This window comes from Triticum aestivum, chromosome 7A (assembly GCF_018294505.1).
Source record: "Triticum aestivum cultivar Chinese Spring chromosome 7A, IWGSC CS RefSeq v2.1, whole genome shotgun sequence".
Classification (NCBI taxonomy): Eukaryota; Viridiplantae; Streptophyta; class Magnoliopsida; order Poales; family Poaceae; genus Triticum; species Triticum aestivum.
Genome location: NC_057812.1, coordinates 171,211,677 through 171,232,675, shown reverse-complemented (window position 1 = coordinate 171,232,675; position 20,999 = coordinate 171,211,677). Strand labels below are relative to the sequence as shown.

Sequence of the window (20,999 nt, the reverse complement as noted above, 5' to 3'; positions counted from 1 at the left end):
ATGTTGCAGACCCGTTGACTAAGCCTCTTCCACGAGCAAAACATGATCAGCACCAAAGCTCCATGGGTGTTAGAATCATTACTGTGTAATCTAGATTATTGACTCTAGTGCAAGTGGGAGACTGAAGGAAATATGCCCTAGAGGCAATAATAATGTTATTATTTTATTTCCTTATATCATGATAAATGTTTATTATTCATGCTAGAATTGTATTATCCGGAAACATAATACTTGTGTGAATACATAGACAAACTAAACGTCACTAGTATGCCTCTACTTGACTAGCTCGTTAATCAAAGATGGTTATGTTTCCTAACCATAGACATGTGTTGTCATTTGATTAACGGGATCACATTATGAGGAGAATGATGTGATTGACCTGACCCATTCCATTAGCTTAACACCCGATCGTTTAGTGTGTTGTTATTGCTTTCTTCATGACTTATACATGTTCCTATGACTATGAGATTATGCAACTCCCGTTTGCCGGAGGAACACTTTGTGTGCTACCAAACGTCACAACGTAACTGGGTGATTATAAAGGAGCTCTACAGGTGTCTCCAAAGGTACATGTTGGGTTGGCGTATTTCGAGATTAGGATTTGTCACTCCGATTGTCGGAGAGGTATCTCTGGGCCCTCTCGGTAATGCACATCACATAAGCCTTGCAAGCATTGCAACTAATGAGTTAGTTGCGAGATGATGTATTACGAAACGAGTAAAGAGACTTGCCGGTAACGAGATTGAACTAGGTATTGAGATACCGACGATCGAATCTCGGGCAAGTAACATACCGATGACAAAGGGAACAACGTATGTTGTTATGCGGTCTGACCGATAAAGATCTTCGTAGAATATGTAGGAGCCAATATGAGCATCCAGGTTCCGCTATTGGTTATTGACCGGAGACGTGTCTCGGTCATGTCTACATTGTTCTCGAACCCGTAGGGTCCGCACGCTTAAGGTTTCGATGACAGTTATATTATGAGTTTATGAGTTTTGATGTACCGAAGTTAGTTCGGAGTCCCGGATGTGATCACGGACATAACGAGGAGTCTCGAAATGGTCGAGACATAAAGATTGATATATTGGACGGCTATATTCGGACACCGGAAGTGTTCCGGGTGATTTCGGAGAAAACCGAAGAGCCGGAGGGTTACCGGAACCCTACCGGGAGAAGTAATGGGCCATATGGGCCTTAGTGGAGAGAGAGAGGGGCAGCCAGGGTGGGCCGCGCGCCTCCTCCCCCTGGTCCGAATTGGACTAGGAGAGGGGGAGCGACGCCCTCCTTTCCTTCTCCCTCCCCACTTCCTTCCCCCTCCTAGTAGGAGTCCTACTCCTACTAGGAGGAGGACTCCTCCTTGGCGCGCCTATAGGGCCGGCCGACCTCCTCCCCTTGCTCCTTTATATACGGGGGTAGGGGGCACCCCTAGACACACAAGTTGATCCACGTGATCATATTCTTAGCCGTGTGCGGTGCCCCCTTCCACCATAATCCTCGATAATATTGTAGCGGTGCTTAGGCGAAGCCCTGCGACGGTAGTACATCAAGATCGTCACCACGCCGTCGTGCTAACGGAACTCTTCCCCAACACTTTGCTAGATCAGAGTCCGGGGATCGTCATCGAGCTGAACGTGTGCTAAAACTCGGAGGTGCTGTAGTTTCGGTGCTTGATCGGTCGGGCCGTGAAGACGTACGACTACATCAACCGCGTTGTGCTAACGCTTCCGCTGTGGGTCTACAAGGGTACGTAGATCACACTCTCCCCTCTCGTTGCTATGCATCACCATGATCTTTCCTGTGTGTAGGATTTTTTTTTGAAATTACTACGTTCCCCAACAAAAACTGCTTGAACAAGTTTGTGACGCTTGGTTTACCTTGTCAGATTTGCCGTGGGAGTATGTGATGTTAGATAGATAGATAGATATGTCCGTGTATACTTCAAACTTCTATCTCTTTCTTCTGTCTACCTCTTCCTCCCGATGTAATCTTCTGTTTCCCTCTCGTGTACAACTCCGAGGAGGAATCCTAGCGATCTCCCAAAACTTGTAAGCCACGACAATTGATCAATATATACAGCGGCCCGAGACAAAGGGTTCATTGCTTTCCCAATCTCTACATGGTCATCAGAGCCATATCCTCACGCATCTAGCAACTCGAGAGAAAGCCCACCTAGCCCGAGAGGAAATCAGCCTAGCCGCCGCCGAGATTAGCCATGGCAGGAACCGCCGCATCCACCGCTGCTTCCACCATCTCCACGCTCGCCACGTCCACCATGAGTTCCCTGACCTACCAATTCGCTGGCCACACCTATGCCTCGTCTTCAACCTCCGGCAACTCAGCTAGCTCCCTCGGGCCACCTCCGTCAGAAAAACTGACGAGGACAAACTTCCTCCTATGGAAGGCCATAGTGCTACCCCAAATCAAGGGGGGCACAGATGGATCATTATCTGGACGCCGCAAGCCAGGCTCCCCTGCCCCCATCACCGTCACCAACGATGGGAAGGAAGAACAGTTCTTCAATGTCGCTCGGACGATCTGGTACGCCCAACAACAACAACTCCAAGGATACCTTATGGGGTCTCTTTCTCGTGAGGTTCTTGCGCAGGTTGTAACACTTCAGACGCCGGCCGAGGTGTGGAGCGCCATCCACTCCTTCTTCGTTGCACAGACGCAATCGCAGCTCGTCAACACCCGCATAGCTCTTGCAAACCTCCAGAAGGGCAACCTGGGCATGCCGGAGTACCTCTCCAAGATCAAGGCCCTGACGGACGAGATTGCCTGCACGGGTACTGCTCTCTCTGATGGGGAGATCGTCTCCTTCGTCCTGAAGGGCCTGGACCTCGAGTACAACTCGGTGGTCTCAGCGCTCTCTGCTTGCGTCGAACCAGTCACCGTCACCGAGCTCTACAATCAACTTTTAAGCTTTGAAGCCCGCATCAACTTGCTGCAAGGAACAAATCTGCGGCAGTCCTCGATGAACGCCATGACCCATGGCCACGGTAATGGTGGTCGTGGTCATGGTCACCAAGGTCAGCAAGGCCGAGGTCGCGGCAACAGCAGCAACAATGGACGTGGGCGCTTCAACAACAATGGCTCACGTCCCTCCAGCAACAACGGTGGCCGACCCCGTCCTAGGTGCCAACTCTGTAAGAATCCTGGACATGAGGTACTTGATTGTTGGCATAGGTACGATGAGAATTATGTGCCCGAAGAGAGCCATGTTCTTGCTGCCTTGAGAGAACAAGGAGGAGAAGGAGACACCGTGTGGTATGCTGATTTTGGAGCAACCGATCACATCACTGGTGAACTTGAGAAGCTTGCAGCTCGTGAAAGATACTACGACAACGATCAAGTGAACACTGCCGCAACCGGTGGAGGTATGGACATACATCATATTGGTCATGCTTTCATTAATTCCCCTACATCCAAACGTGATCTTGTTTTAAAGGATGTTCTTCATGTCCCTCAAGCTAACAAAAATCTTGCATCAACTTCCTTATCCTAGGTTTGTGAGGCTTGTCAATGTGCCAAGAGTCACCAACTTCCTTATCCTAGGTCTATTAGTGTTTCTCATGCTCCTTTAGAGCTTATATTCAGTGATGTATGGGGTCATGCCAGAGATTCTTTTGGAAGGAAAAAAATATGTTAGCTTCATTGATGATTATAGCAAGTTCACTTGGATATACCTGCTTAAACACAAATCTGAAGTTTTTGGTATCTTTCAGGAATTTCAAAAACTAGTTGAACGTCACTTTGACAGAAAAATTCTTGCAGTCCAAAGTGACTGGGGAGGGGAGTATGAGAAACTCAATTCCTTCTTTCGAAGTGTGGGCATCCAACATCATGTCTCTTGTCCACATGCGCACCAACAAAACGGTTCTGCCGAGCGCAAACACCGTCATATTGTCGAAGTAGGGCTATCCCTACTTGCTCATGCTTCTATGCCACTCAAATATTGGGACGAGGCTTTTATTGCTGCCACATATCTTATCAACCGTCTCCCTAGTAAAGTCACTGGAAATTCAACTCCCCTAGAGCGTTTGTATCATCAAAAACCAGATTACAATTCTCTAAAAATATTTGGTTGTGCCTGTTACCCTAATCTTCGACCTTATAATCGCCACAAACTTGAGTTTCGGTCAACTCAATGTGTTTTCCTTGGCTATAGTAATCTTCACAAAGGCTACAAGTGCCTTGATGTTTCCACGGGATGAATTTATATCTCTCATGACGTCGTTTTTGATGAGACAATTTTTCCCTTTGCTCAACTTCATCCCAACGCAGACGCTCTCCTTCGTGAAGAAATTTCACTCCTTTCTGATCCTTTGACTTCTCTTGATCATGGGGGCGAACTAATTGAAACTGATCATGATATGAGTCCAATAGAAAAAAATTTGGATGAAAATAATGCTGCTGATGATAACAATGCTATTTCTAGACATGATTTTATGTGCGCAGAAACGGACGAAAACAGGACCAGCAGTCCGGGGGACGTGCAATCCGAGAAGGATCTCATGTCTCGTGCAGCAGCACCCGGTTCGATGCCAAGTGGCGAGGCTGGGCTGGCCACCGGCTCTGTGGCCGACCAAGGCGAGCCCACCAGCCCAACCGTGGGTGGTCACGATTCACCAGACGCCTCGCGTGGGCAGGCCGACTCTGACAGGCCGACCAACGTAGGGCCCGCCAACCAGACTTCCTGTCACGCACCCGAGCGGGCGGCACCCGTAGCTGCCATGCGGAATTCTCCGGTTCGCACACCTGGTACGAGGCATATTTCTTTTGATGTGTCGGACGCCTCAGATCTGGAGCGCCAGGATGATGGATCTCCTTCGGAGGCTGTGCCCGGATCTTCTGCGACTGAGCTGGTTGTTTCAGGATCTTCTGCATCTGAGTTTTGTACTTCCGAAAATGAAAATACTACACCAACAATTTCTGCACCAAGGATTTCTGCTCGTATATCTGAAGTTTCTCAGCACAGTACCGGGTCACAGTCTGGAATATTCAAGCCTAAAGAGTATAAAGATGGCACCGTAAGGTATGACAGTCGCAAACATGCTTTTCTTACTAGTGTTGGTGAACCTAAACATCTTAGTGATGCACTTGCACAAAAGGAGTGGAAAGAAGCTATGGATAGTGAGTATCAAGCTCTTATGAAAAATAAAACTTGGCATTTGGTTCCACCAGGAAGAGGTAAAAATGTTATTGATTACAAGTGGGTTTACAAGATTAAGAGAAAGGCAGATGGAAGTATAGATAGATACAAGGCTAGACTAGTTGCAAAAGGTTTCAAACAAAGATTTGGGATTGATTATGAGGATACTTTCAATCCCGTTATTAAATCAGCTACTATCAGACTTGTACTATCTATTGCTATTTCTAGAGGTTGGAGTCTACGACAGCTAGATGTTCAGAACGCGTTTCTTCATGGTGTTCTTGAGGAAGAAGTGTTCATGCGGTAACCACCAGGGTATGAGAACAAAAGCACACCACATCATGTTTGCAAATTAGATAAAGCTCTGTATGGATTAAAGCAGGCCCCTAGAGCCTGGTACTCAAGATTAAGTACTCAGTAACAACAACTTGGGTTTACTCCATCAAAGGCAGATACCTCACTATTCTTTTATAACAAAGGTAATGTAACAATGTTTGTTCTTGTTAATGTTGATGATATAATTGTTGCCAGTTCCAGTCCAGATGCCACCACATGTCTTCTTCAGGATCTTAATATGGAGTTTGCATTGAAGGACTTGGGTAATCTTCACTATTTTCTCGGCATTGAAGTAAAACAGGTGAAAGATGGCATACTTTTAAGTTTTAATACAGGAGAAATATACTAGTGATATTATAAAAAGGGTCGGACTAGAGCATTGTAAGCCAGTAAGTACACCACTCTCAACTTCAGAGAAACTTTCAGTTGAGGGAGGAGAGGCACTTGGTCCAAAGGATGCAACAAATTACAGAAGTGTTGTTGGTGCACTATAGTACTTGACTTTAACTCGGCCTGATATCTCATATTCTGTTAATAAGGTATGTCAATATTTGCATGCCCCTAGTACGGTTCATTGGACGACAGTTAAGCAGATTGTGAGGTATTTAAAGTTTACAATGGGACTTGGAGTTAAGATTATCAAGTCACCACCTATGCTAGTAAGTGCATATTCTGATGCAGATTGGGCAGGGTGTATTGATGATAGAAGGTCCACTGGTGGATTTGTTGTATTTCTGGGATCAAATCTTATATCATGGAGTGCAAGGAAACATGCTACCGTTTCTAGATCCAACACTGAAGCAGAATATAAAGCATTGGCAAATGCAACTGCTGAAGTTATGTGGATCCGGACTCTTCTCTGTGAGCTAGGTATCAAAATTCCACAAGCTGCAAGGTTATGGTGTGACAACATTGGTGCAACCTACCTTTCAGCGAATCCTGTTTTTCATGCATGGACAAAACATATAGAAGTTGATTTCCACTTTGTCAGAGAAAGGGTAGCTCGAAAGCTACTTGACATCAGGTTTATTCCTACAGGAGATCAACTTGCCGATGGCTTCACTAAACCACTTACCACGAGGAGGATGAATGAGTTCAAATACAATCTAAATCTAGACAAATCTTCATAGGTTTAGATTGAGGGAGGATGTTAGATAGATAGATAGATATGTGCGTGTATACTTCAAACTTCTATCTCTTTCTTCTGTCTACCTCTTCCTCCCGATGTAATCTTCTGTTTCCCTCTCGTGTACAACTCTGAGGAGGAATCCTAGCGATCTCCCAAAACTTGTAAGCCACGACAATTACGCAGCGACACTCGTGGTCAGGATGATCTTGATCGTGGATGGGGTTTCATCCTCTTCCATAGCTCCTAGTCAACTGTCTTTTTGGCTGATCAGCTCCTCTCATTTCTGTTGTAGAGTTCAGTGGTTGATTTTTTTTCGTTGCCCGTGTCTAGATGTTCAGGAAAAAATGCAACAAGAAGAACCAACAGGTCACCAAACACAACACAAGGTCGTCGGACATCACTCCCCGTCCAGGCACCTCTTTGCGTGACATTGTGAAGCACATGGCGCTGGCGGAGCTGCAGCCACCAATCGTTGAGCTTCATAGACGTATGATGCTGATAGCCTCCTTGGGTACCTTGTGCTCCAGTTCTGCTGCTCCTCTACAAGGCGGGAGAGCTCCCGGCCTCCGACGACGTCCAGCCTGAAGGAAATATGCCCTAGAGGCAATAATAAAGTTATTATTTATTTCCTTATATCATGATAAATGTTTATTATTCATGCTAGAATTGTATTAACCAGAAACATAATACATGTGTGAATACATAGACAAACAGAGTGTCACTAGTATGCCTCTACTTGACTAGCTCGTTAATCAAAGATGGTTATGTTTCCTAACCATGGACAAAGAGTTGTCATTTGATTAATGGGATCACATCATTAGTTGAATGATCTGGTTAACATGACCCATTCCATTAGCTTAGCACCCGATCGTTTAGTATGTTGCTATTGCTTTCTTCATGACTTATACATGTTCCTATGACTATGAGATTATGCAACTCCCGTTTGCCGGAGGAACACTTTGTGTGCTACCAAACGTCACAACGTAAATGGGTGATTATAAAGGTACTCTACAGGTGTCTCCAAAGGTACATGTTGGGTTGGCGTATTTCGAGATTAGGATTTGTCACTCCGATTGTCGGAGAGGTATCTCTAGGCCCTCTCGGTAATGCACATCACATAAGCCTTGCAAGCATTGCAACTAATGAGTTAGTTGCGAGATGATGTATTACGGAACGAGTAAAGAGACTTGCCGGTAACGAGATTGAACTAGGTATTGAGATACCGACGATTGAATCTCGGGCAAGTAACATACCGATGACAAAGGGAACAACGTATGTTGTTATGCGGTCTGACCGATAAAGATCTTCGTAGAATATGTAGGAGCCAATATGAGCATCCAGGTTCCGCTATTGGTTATTGACCGGAGACGTGTCTCGGTCATGTCTACATTATTCTCGAACCCGTAGGGTCCGCACGCTTAAGGTTTCGATGACAGTTATATTATGAGTTTATGAGTTTTGATGTACCGAAGTTAGTTCGAAATGCCGGATGTGATCACGGACATGACGAGGAGTCTCGAAATGGTCGAGACATAAAGATTGATATATTGGACGGCTATATTCGGACACCGGAAGTGTTCCGGGGAAGTTTCGGATAAAACCGGAGCACCGGGGGGTTACCGGAACCCCCCGGGGGGTTAATGGGCCTCATCCTAAAGTGGAGAAGAGGAGGGGCTGCCAGGGCAGGCCGCGCGCCCCCTCTCCCCCTAGTCCGAATTGGACAAGGAGGGAGGGGTGGCGCCCCCCTCTCCTCTCTCCCTTCCTTCCCCCCTCTCCTAATTGGACAAGGAAAGGGAGGGGAGTCCTACTCCCGGTAGGAGTAGGACTCCTCCTGCGCGCCTCCTACTAGGGCCGGCCGCACCCCCCTTGGATCCTTTATATACGGAGGCAAGAGGCACCCCATAGACACAAGTTGATCCACGTGATCATATTCTTAGCCGTGTGCGGTGCCCCCCTCCACCATAGTCCTCGATAATATTGTAGCGGTGCTTAGGCGAAGCCCTGCGACGGTAGTACATCAAGATCGTCACCACGCCGTCGTGCTGACAGAACTCTTCCCCAACACTTTGCTGGATCGGAGTTCGGGGATCGTCATCGAGCTGAACGTGTGCTAGAACTCGGAGGTGCCATAGTTTCGGTGCTTGATTAGTCGGGCCGTGGAGACGTACGACTACATCAACCAAACGCTTCCGTTGTCGATCTACAAGGGTACGTAGATCACACTCTCCCCCTCTCGTTGCTATGCATCACCATGATCTTGCGTGTGCGTAGGAATTTTTTTGAAATTACTACGTAACCCAACACAGCCGTGCCCGGCTTCACATGCACAGCTATGTGGACGATCGTGCTGGCCGGCGCTGGAACCTGGAAGCCGGAGGACTGCCGTTGCGGCGCGCGTCTCTAACTTCCCTGTGGTGTTTTCTTCCAGTTAATAAGATAATTGAGGGAGGGGGAGGAGAGCCTTTAGATTGGAATGGACGACAGATTTATGAGCTGCAGCATGCATACAGTAACAACCGTACTGCAGAGGAGCCCAACCCAAGATTGTTATGTCCGTCTTATTGGGGCGTCTTCGATTCACAATATTCTAAAAGCGTAGAAACTGGAAACATGCAGGATTGTGATAGGAATAGAAAACAGAGGATTGGGGAACTCAGGAATTATGTAAACTTGCGTTTGGTTCGCAAGAATAGGAAAACCACATAAATCCTACTACCAAACACAGTCAAATCAAAGTCAAACAAAGTGAAGAGGTATAATAATTAGGATGATATTGTTATTAACCACTAAGGACTCATGTCTAATACTTCATGTGTAGAGATTCTAAAAGGAGGTTCAACTGGATTGTAAAATTCCTGCATTTCCCCTTTAAAAGCGAGATCAAAGGAAATTCTCCTCTATTTTCCCTTTGAACCAAATGAATGAACAGTGCTACTAAAAGAAATTCTCCTGTTCCTATAATTTTCCTCTACTTTTCCTATGAACCAAACAAGCCCTTACTACAACTGCTGAAGCAAAGCATCAAGTTGCCAGGTTTTGACAGGAACTGCTGGAACCAGATATCGCCTGCTTCGGTAGTGATACAACCTCGCGCCTAGCACGTGTCAGCTCTTTCACAACATCCATCATGGAAGGCCTCTTTCCTGCATCCTCCGCGGTGCATCTAAGGGCTATCGACAGCACACTGCATACTTCCTCAAGTTCAGCAGTGCCACATACCTCACGCACTAGAGCAGGGTCGCACACTGATTCGATTATGTTGCCCTCATTCAAGGTGGAGGATACCCAGCTGACTAGATCCACATTGTCAGGAAATGAGGGATCCAGGGCCATCTTTCTGGTAATCAGTTCGAGTAATACCACTCCATAGCTGTACACGTTGAACTCTACGGTACTCCTGGTTGAAAATGCCATCTCTGCCAGAAACCATACGGTCCATTAGATATACTGATTAGAAAGAAGTTGCGGTTGTATATGCAAAGTAGTTTTTCAAAGTATTTACATGCCTATTACTGTATTACATATATGTAATACAAATGCACATTATCAGTGTATTTACAGATTTAGCAAGCCTATTTGTCAAAGGATGGGGCAACTATTGTGTATGACTGCATTGAAACAACCAAAATTACTGTTTCTTCCCTTGAATAAGCTAAATTCTAACAAGGACTTGGATAAAATTTCTTTAGAAACAGATCAAGGTTCTGATGTCATTACTTCTGACAAACACATAACATGAAATCAGTCGCAGGATGCTCAAAAGAATAGAATAAAAATATGAAATAATTTATTGACCAAGCCAAGAAAAGCATGCACCATATTTTTAACATTCATACCTGGGGCCATATACCCAACAGTGCCAACGATTCCAGTAGTTTCTGAAGCAGCAGGAGATAGGTCGATAAGCTTTGCAATGCCAAAGTCTGAAATATGTGGTACCATGTCCTTATCTAACAGTATATTTTTCGGTTTAACGTCACGGTGAATAATGGCTGGGTGGCAGTCATTGTGGAGATAAGCTAAACCATGTGCTGTACCAAGAGCTATGTCATACCGTGTCCTCCACTCTAGAACTGGAGCTGGCTCGGTCCCATGCAGAACATCATAAAGGCTGCCATTGTCCATAAATTCATAGAGGATCAACCCATACTCACGCCTGAACAAAACATCCTTTAGTTTTACTAAGTTCCTATGCCTAATTTGACCAAGCGTATTCATCTCCCTTATCATGCTTCCATGCAAAATCTTGTGTGCATGACCCACAAGCTTCTTCACGGCATATACTTCTCCTGACCTCAATGTTGCCTTGTATACAGTTCCTTGGCCACCTGTGCCGATGATGTACTTGTCATCAAAGTTTTCAATTGATTCCAAAACTTCATTTAATTTAGAAGATGAATCCCCAAAAAATGGATTTAACTCTCCCTCAGGTTTAGTCTTGGAACCTCTGTATTTCAGAAAGATACAGAGTATCATAAATGCACCGAGCAAAACTGAACCAAGACATATCATAGCTATCTTGACTCGGCTGTGTACTCCTCTTTTCCTCAATGAACTACAAGGTTCCAAAACATTAGCTCCCTTGCAAGAAGAACCAACATCATGACAAGGCATACAGAGACCTGAATTTCCACTGAATGGACTTGGTGTGGAATTCATAAACTGTAGTAAAAGATTATCTGGCACTGGCCCGCTGAATCTGTTATTGGAAAGATTCAGGGCATATAATGCACGTAGACTTCCTAACGGAGCAAGACTCCCACTGAGATTATTAACTGACAAATCCAGATTTGCAAGATCCACCAAGTCGCCTAATTGAGATGGAATGCTGCCCTCAAGCCCATTGCTGCTAAGGTTTAATGAAGTACTCAATCTTTTCAAAGTTCCTAATGATGAAGGGAGATTGCCCCCAAGAACATTGCCACCAAGTTGTAGCTCGACTAGCCCATGTAACTGCGAGATACAATCTGGAATGCCTCCACTTAATCTATTGCCCTGTAGCCGCAGATTTAACATGAACTCCAGCTTGCATACTGTTGTGAGCACAGAACCATTCAAAGAGTTGAAACTCAAATCAAGCAAGTGCAACTTCGAACAACTGGAAATCTGTGCAGGAATTTCCCCCTCTAGGCTGTTGTGGGAGAGGTCAAGACTTTCCAACTTCACTAATTGTCCGAGTTCGGGTGGTATTGGACCACCAAGCTTGTTTTCAGACCAGTTTATCGCTGTAATGTTAGCACACCTGCCCAAGCTTGCAGGAATAGGACCACTTAAGGAATTGTGACTCAAATCTATGTACCGCAGATTTGCACAGTCTTGGAATTGCGGAACTTGCCCACTGAGACTGTTGTTATGGAGACGAATTCGTTCCAAACTTGGGCAGTTAGCCACAGTGGACGGGATGGTACCATTGAGAAAATTATGCCCCAAGTTCCAAACTTTCAATCTTTTACCTGAACAAATGTTCGGCGGAATTCCACCAACAAACCTATTATTTGTGAAGTCAATCTGTATTAAAGGGCTGTTAATCCCAAATCCTGGTGGTATGACTCCAGTGAACAGGTTATCCTGTAGTTTGACGAACTTTAGGTGCTTCAACTCGGCCGACATTGGAGGTAGGGCCCCAGATAAGCTGTTGTTGTACAGAAGGACGGATTCGAGGCCTTGGATGCCCCAAATATCCTGAGGGAACTCCCCACTGAGGCGATTCTCAAACAGAAATAGCTGCTGCAAGTTACGCAGATTATCCAGCTGTTTCGGAACGGTGCCCTCGAGCTGGTTCGCGTCCAGCTCCAGCCACACCAGCGACCGACAGCTACCAATCTCAGGAGGGATCAGCCCAGACAAAGAATTCTGGGTAAGTATAAGGATTGATAGTTTTTTCAATAAACCGAGTGAAGTCGGTATCTGGCCAGAGAGACGGTTGTGGAGAAATGCAAGTCTGATTAAGCTGCTACAATTTCCCAGCCACCCCGGGATTTCCCCACTGATCTGATTCCAAGATAGCACAAACACTTCAAGCTTGCAGCTCTTGAATCTGAAAGAGATGTCACCTGTAAAACTGTTGTTGTTGGCCTCAAAGAGCACGAGCCCTTTGATGTTGCTCAATGATCTCGGAAGACTCCCATTCAGTTTGTTATCATATAGATACAGATTCTCCAACTTGGTGCAGTTGCCAATTGAGTCCGGCAGAGCTCCGGACAACATGTTCCCATCCAACCTAAAGTATTTCAGACTCTTCATTTCACCAATCGATGAAGGGATAGAGCCACTGAGTTTATTGTCTTGGAGATACACCCGCTCCAGAAACCGGTTCTTGAACAGTCCCTCGGGTATCTCTCCACTGAGGGAGTTGCTGTACAAAGCCAGCTGTGATAGCTTCTTCAGCTTCACGAGGGATGCCGGGATCCCACCGGAAAGGCTGTTACCTGACAGATCCAGCAGATCAAGCAGAACACAATTGCCTAGTTCACGAGGGATCGGACCGGAGATGTTGTTGCTTGACAGATCGAGTTGACGCAGGTACTTCATAAGCCCTACCTCAGGACCAATGGAACCAGAAACTTTGGAGTATGATAGATTGAGGTGAACTACATTGTTCATCTCGCACTGAACTCCCTTCCATACACAGGGAGTTGTATCAGAAGAACTCCAGTTCGAGCTTATGGTATCAGGTAGTATGAGCCTCCTGGAGAGAGCCAGAAGGGCATGGCCATCTGAACTCAAACCGCAGCAGAGCGAGACTAGGTTGGAGAAGAGAATTAAATGATGCCATGAAATTAGCCCCATTTGTTCCTGAAAATAACATAAACCTTGGATTAGTCAGCAAAAAAAGTGCATCTACTTGTAAAAACAAATTCAACAAGATAACATGTAGTATATGCTGAATTGCAGTTGTATGCGCCCTTTATCCATTGCTCTGCTTGTTGAGCAACTGATTCGGTGACCCAAGTCCAAATGGATGAAGCAGAGGCGATGGACGAGCAGTTACTTCCCGCGTGGACGCCGCAGCTGGAGGATGAACGCGACCTCCTCCGGATCACCTGCATTTATGGCGAGCCCGCCGGCCGCCGCGACTCTGCGGCGACATTGGTGTCAAGCGTAGCTACTGTCTGCAACCAGAGAGGGAGCAGTATCTCCCAATCTCGGCGTGTCCCTTCTGGACCAGCTTTCTTCGCTCCCGACCTCGGAGTCCCCATCATAGCCAGCAACCTCCGTCTTTGGCCGACTCGCCACCAAGCCGGCGGCGCCGCCGCCGCTTTGGCGTGCTCCCCTGCTCTGGCGAGGCGACCGTCACCGTTCTGCGCTCTCGAATCGGCTGGACTACATGAACTGGCCCACGCATTCTCTCAAGAGTCCTAATCACTATTTTGTGCTGTCATTTTCTTTTCCTTTTGCTAAAAAAAAACTTGTTTGTGTTGTCCTTTCCTTTTCCTTTTATATTTTTATGGGCGCTGATCTGCGCCGGTGCGCCGGCCCAACTGTTGGGCCGGTCCAGCACCAGCCGTCAGATCCAGTGCGCTTCCCCGTCCGATCTGTCTGTTGACTTTCATCTCCTTCGTCCTCTTCGTGCGCTGCGCAGACGCCGCCCCCTGCTCGCGTGGATGTCATCTCGGCTGCCGACCGCCACCACCTCGCCTGGAACTCCTCCCTCCGCCGGTCCCCACCCTCGTCGCCGGTGCTCGCCTCCCTCGTCGCCGGTGCTCGCCTCCCTCGTCGCTGGTGCTCGCCGTCACAGCACACCGTCCTCGCCGGTTCCAGCAAGGACGGCGTCGCCATCACGCCCAACATCCCCTATCCTTGTAGCACCTAGCTGTCGCCGCCATATCACGTCCGTTGCAGCACCACCGTGTCGCCGGCCGCCACTCTGACCGTCGTCGTCGATGCTCGCTGCCTGAGGTTGCACGAACAAAGGCCGCCCAATCGACGCCATTTAGATGGATGTAGCAAAAATTTCGCCGGTAGTAGCAAAAAATAGCGACAGTTGTAGCAAAATCATTGTCACCGTCGTCCAGCGTCACATCTGCGCCATTAATGGATGTAGCAAATTTTCTCGTTGGTCGTAGCAAAAGCCGACAACCGTTGCAGCAAAATAACCTCCGTCGTCGCGGGGATGTAGCTCCGTCAACGAAACATACAGTCGGATGCAGCTTTCCATGGTAGCAAAAAATGTGTCGTTGAATGGATGTAGCAAACAAAAATCATCGGGCGTAGCAAAAAATGACAACGGTTGCAGCAAAATCATCGTCGCCGCCGGCACGAGGTCACGGCTTCGCCATAATGGATGTAGCAAAACCCCTCGCCGGCAGTAGCAAAATCTATCTATGGTTGAAGCTTTTTTAGTTGGGCAGTGCCGATTGAAGCTTTTCTATCTATGATTGAAGCTTTTTTCAACCGTGGTTGAAGCTTTTTCAATCTGTTGTTGAAGCTTTTCTTTCAACGGTTCCAACTTTTTCAGTGTGCCAGTGTTCAGTTGAAGCTTTTTTGTCTACTGCATGTAGCTTTTTACGGCAACAGATGTAGTTCGGGGCAGCTGTGGTTGCAGCTTAGTCTTCACGAGGTTCCAGCAAAAATGGACACTGGTCGCAGCTCTTTTGGCCGCTGGTTGTAGCTCGCTTATCTGCCCCCACAAACAGCACCCGTCTCCTCTCGCAGGAGCGGTGAGTGCTCAAATTTGCAGTGATGTGACCTCCCATGCCAATGGAGATAGAAGTGTGGCAGCGCCTCGCCATGCCCCACAGGAGAGAGAGAAGAAGGAACGAGAGGAAGAAAGAAAACCAAAGGAAAGAGATGACAGTGCCATCACGAGAGGAAAAAGTAAAATAGAAGGGGAAGGGATTGTGGCGGGCCCAGTTGACTAGTCAACTCACACGAGCGTGACGCGGGCCGCTGGATGGCACGGGATCGCACGGCGCGCGCGACCGGCGTAGTTTTCGGCCGGCTCGCCGTATACAAACATTTCCCTATTTTTATTTAGGTTAAATTCCTCACTTTAGTTTGTCACATGAAAAGAGGTATACCCTCCATTCGGGTGCCTCTTGTGTTTTAGTTTTTTTTCATCTATTTGATAAATGAATATTAGCTATATTTCACAATATATACCGTTTGATAAACATTTAAAAAAAATCAATGGTTTAGACTAATTTTCATTGAGTATAAATCACATTTCGTTGATCAAATTAATATTTACTTTTCTTGAAATATGCGTGAAAACAATTCTTTTTGATGAAATAACATTCGAGGAGGTATGGGCAAAATAACAAAATCGATGCTCGAAAATGCTTCCACAATATTCTTTTCATAGCATCGATTTTTTTTCTTTTTTCAGGGCTCCACCAATGTCATTTCATCAGAAAATTTTGCACGCTGTTAAAACATTAATCAATGTTTATCAAGAAAAAAAATCAGATTTGTTTTGAATTTTTTTTTCTGTTCATCATAGGCATGTGCGCTCGGGGTCAAAAACTCCATGTCTCCATTCTACACTTGCTAGTACTCCCAAGAGCGTTTAGATCACTAAATTGTTTACAGAGGGAGTAATGTTTAATTTTCTTTTCAACTCCTCGCGCCAACCTACTAGTACTGTACCATCTTGATCAGTGCCAACATAGAGAAGAGCCGAGAAGAAGAAAATTGGCGCGGGGACACATGACGTAGCAGTAAGGTTTAGTTTTAAATTTGGCACGAGGCGCTCGATTCGTGGGCGAGACCAAGGGCTCTGATGCAAGCAAATCATTCTCCGATCCTCCCATGTTCTCTCGCCTTCTCCACTTCTCCATCCTTTTTCTATACCGAATTTTGCTCTGAGCCGCTGCTGTTCTCAGCTCCTGACTGCATTTCTTAGTCCGCCAGTAATCTACAAGTGCAGCACTGCAGCTAGAACAATGTATATGTATGGAATGGAACCAGAGAGCGCAAGGGTTTCTAATTTGGGTATGCAAAAACTAACAATCAAGCTCCAAATCCACAACACCATCGACCACCATGCAAATATTTTGTAACGGAAAAAGTCGTCCTCTCTAGGAACCTGTGAACTAAACCCAAGGAAAAATGTTTTTCGTAACGGGAAAAGGAGTTATCTGATCCTTCCCGCCACCAACTAAAAGACCAGCAAAAGAAGAAGCTCAGGAGAAATTAACAAAGGGGAGAGGACGAGCAGACCGTACCGTAGCACCAACGCAGATCCTGCGCGCGTAGCTCCTCTCGCTGCAAGCTCGCCGTGGAGACCGCCGGCTGGTGAGGTTTGCTAGGATATGGCTGCTTGTTCTACTCTGCAACTGCGTCCATGGCGACGAAGGGGGCAGAGAGAGAGCACAGGTGGCTCGTCATATCATTGCTGCGACTTGGGCCTAGGATAAACAAAACCGTGCATCACGTGGGACGCGGCGATGCTTATTTCTCACGTTCGCGTGAGGGGCGGCGAATGATTTGAAGGCGTGTGGCGCGTGTATTTTATCTTACGGCGTTCCAAGTAACTGGTTAGAACAGACAGATAAACAAGGCACATTGCCTACTGTCGGTGTGAATCTACAGCGCGTACAGCGGAAGGGCTGAATAAGTTACTATATACTATAAGGACATCTCCAAACGGCAACCTGCAAACGACCCGCGTCCATCCGGATCGTATTGTCCGAATATGTTGCGGATCGATCTGCAAGACGATCCGAACCAAAGACAAACATGAGGGGCCTTTGCGGACACGCTAAACGTCGCTCTCTACCCCTAGCCCACCCAAAAGGAAGTTGGAGCCCGCGCTTTTGTAGCAGCCCGCATTGTTTCCGCGTCAAAATTCCTCACTCTCTTCTTCCATTCCCCGCCGCTTTTCGCCTAATTCCCGCTCTTTTGTCCCACCCTCTTCTTCCTTCCATCGCCGACGCATGGAACCATCGGGGAACCTGTCGGAGATGGAGCCGGCGAAGGTGTCGGAGTATCCGAGCATCACGCTCGCCTGAAAGATCAGCTCGACTACGCGACAAACTCACCGCTGATGGGGAACGAAGCATGAAAATAAAAAAAATCTACGAACACCCAAGATCTATCTAGGAGAAGCATAGCAACGAGAGGGAAGAGTGTGTCTACATACCCTCGTAGACCGAAAGCGGAAGCGTATATAACGCGGTTGATATAGTTGTACTCTTCGCGATCCGTTCACGATCCAACCAATCTAGTGCCGAACGGACGGCACCTCCGAGTTTAGCACATGTGCGGCTCGATGACGTCTCATCCTCCTTGATTCAGCAAGAGAAGGCGGATAAGTAGATGGGATCACAACCAACACAATGGCGTGGTGGTGATGGTGGTGATGGAGCTACTTCAGCAGGGCTTCGCCAAGAGCTACTAGAACGAGGATGGAGAAACTACGGAGTAACGGGAGAGAGAGGGACGCCAAGGGCTTGGTGTGTGCTCTTGGGGCGCCCCCTCCCCTCTATATATAGTGGAGGGGCGTGGGGAACAACCCCTCCAAGCCCTAGGGCACAACCAGGGGGGACTTGGACTCCAGGTCCAATCCTATTCCTACTAGGACTCTTTTTTTCCTTCCCTAGACATATGGGCTTTTGAGGACTTGGTTCACCCAGCCTAATAAGGCCAGGGCGCCTTCCCTCAGCCCATGCCAGCCCTTGGGATGTGGTGGACCCACTTGTGGACTTTCGGACCCCTCTGGAATCCTCCAAAACCTTCTAGAAGCTTCACGGTACAATACCGAAAAAACTGCACCTTTTTCCGGAACCCAAAATATGACTTCCCATATATAAATCTTTACCTCTCGGCCATTCTGAGACTCCTCGTGATGTTTGGGATCTCATCTGGGACTCTGAACAACATTCGGTTACCAATCATCAAATATCCCAATACTACTCTAGCGTCAACGAATGTTAAGTGTGTGACCCTGCAGGTTCGGGAATCATGTAGTCATGACCGAGACACCTCTCCGGTCAATAACCAATAGTGGGACCTACATGCCCATATTGATTCCTACATATTCCACGAAGATATTTTATCGGTTGAGCCACGATGTCAAGGATTCGGTTAATCATGTATGCAATTTCCTTTGTCTGGCGATATGTTACTTGCCCGAGATTCGATCGTCGGTATCTCCATACCTAGTTCAATCTCGTTACCGCCAAGTCTCTTTACTCGTTCCGTAATACAAGATCCCGTGACTAACTCATTAGTCACATTGCTTGCAAGCTCTTTAAGATGTTGTATTACCGAGAGGGCCCAGAGATATCTCTCTGTCATATAGAGTGACAAATCCCAATCTCGATCCATGCCAACCAAACAGACACCTTCGGAGATACCTGTAGAGCACCTTTATGATCACCCAGTTACGAAGTGACATTTGGATACGCACTAAGTATTCCTCCGGTGTCATGGAGTTACACGATCTCATGGTCTAAGGAACAAATACTTGACATGAAGAAAGCTATAGCAAATAAACTAAATGATCTGATGCTAAGCTTATAGCTTGGTCTTGTCCATCACATCATTATCCTAATGATGTGATCCCATTATCAAATGACAACTCATGTCTATGGTTAGGACACCTTAACCATCTTTGATCAACAAGCTAGTCTAGTAGAGGCTCACTAGGGACACTATGTTGTCTATGTATTCACACATGTATTTAAGTTTCCGGTCAATACAATTCTAGCATGAATAATTGTGGCACCCCGGCTCAGAGAGACCGGAACACCCCGTATTCCAGCCCAGAGATCAAGTCTTCTGGAATACGACACTCTAGGCATAGAACAAATCCGCTTTTTATTACAATGGATATGGGTACAAGGGTTCTGAAGACCCAAGGATTACATCGGCACGGCGATACTATGCCTGCTAGGGTAGTTCTATGCTAGTAGCAGATCAACTCGTAGCCGCAGAATATCATCTAGCAGCGGAACAATGACGACGGCGGTGAACTCCACTCTGCAGGGACTCTGGCTGGAACATGTATCCTAGCTCGCAAACTCGGGATCCTCGACACACAAGCAATCACGACATGACCTGCAAGCTAGCATGACATGCTAGGTGAGTACTTTGAATGTACTCGCAAGCTCACAGCAACCAAATCAATCAAGACAAACAATAGCATGGCATTTACAGATTAATCATCCCTGATGAGCATAATACTACTAGAACAATACAAGATGAGCATGGCATGAACATGTTACTCATGATGTGAAGAATGATGATACTAGCATGCATCAGGTTTACAAATATCATGGACCAACTTACTCTGTTTGGAGGTTACCTCGTAACCACCACATGTATCAACTTACCATCATGGACAACACACGATCACCTTAGGATCAACCAAGCTTGGTATTAACAATACCATAGTGATCACTACATGACCATAGGGAGCTCAATCTTTACCCTAGGTCATCACATGACACCATAAAGATCAACCAACTTCGGTATCCACGATCCCATTGTGATCCTCTCATGATCACATAATATCAATCAACTTATTTCCTCATCGAACCAGGGTTGCTTATTAGTCAGATTATTATTACTGTTGACCCATAGTGTGACCTACTACGAATTGGGCCCATATCCATGGGTGCAACTATCAATAGATTATACACTCACCAGAGGTTAGTACACCGTACCCACACCACAGAACCCATGGCCTCGTGCTCCCATTCGGGTGGACCAAGGGCGTTCTGACAAAACCAATCTACTGCATGACACTCTCCCAGCCACTCCGACCAACTCCCCTTTCGGCTAAGTCATGGGTGGCCCCGAATGCCACTCTGGACATCAACGGCCACCGTTGTGGCAAAACAAAAATGGTCCCAAACGGGGACAAATGGTACCAAACAACTATGGGCACACAAGGCTTATGGTCGCCTACCTGATCAGGGTAGCGTGCGCACATAACCTTCCCTAGTTGGAGGCATCGACGAGAGGCATGACAATAGACTGCATCGGGGCGTTGTCATACAAGCAAGTGTGGCTGCACTGGTCAGCTCGATTTGATGGCACTATGACTCAGTCAACGGTGTTCAAGTTCGATTAAAGTCCGGTTCAACTTGAATGGTGATGAGCTGAGTCATAAAGAAAGAGCATGATGCAATAACAATGCATATGAGCAGGATATCAACATGAACATGGATGAGCAATATAACCATTTAACATATCTACCACAATAAATCATTCTCTAGATGCAAATGAGCATGGCATACTGATGATCATGAATAGCACAAGTATAATAAATAATAACACTTCAGATGGACATAGCATGATCACTGGCACCGGAAAATAATTACCAGAAAAGAATATGATAATAATATTAGAGAGTAATCACTTAACCAACTAGATGCAAATGATCATGGTATAAAGATAAGTATGGATTCACAAGCATATATAAAGCATTCA

The 20,999-nt window shown here is 46.5% G+C and overlaps 1 protein-coding gene across 1 annotated transcript; it reads right to left on the bottom strand.

Moving 5' to 3' along the window:
* Positions 1 to 9,391: 9,391 nt before the first annotated feature.
* LOC123147327 (receptor-like protein kinase) lies at positions 9,392 to 13,917 on the bottom strand. The gene is made up of 2 exons (XM_044566555.1): positions 10,457 to 13,917; positions 9,392 to 10,036 (listed from the first exon to the last, which is right to left on the bottom strand). Exons 1-2 carry the CDS (start codon positions 13,407 to 13,409, stop codon positions 9,642 to 9,644), a joined length of 3,348 nt encoding a protein of 1,115 aa, XP_044422490.1. The 5' UTR covers positions 13,410 to 13,917; the 3' UTR covers positions 9,392 to 9,641.
* Between the last annotated feature and the right edge of the window lie 7,082 nt (positions 13,918 to 20,999).

Bases quoted from the DNA above. Each gene is read 5' to 3' on its own strand.
- LOC123147327 (XM_044566555.1), bottom strand. From the start codon at position 13,409: ATGGGGCTAATTTCATGGCATCATTTAATTCTCTTCTCCAACCTAGTC. The intron at 10,037-10,456 runs GTATGAATGTTA...GGTTTCTGGCAG, and splicing joins TGTTGGGTATATGGCCCCAG to AGATGGCATTTTCAACCAGG.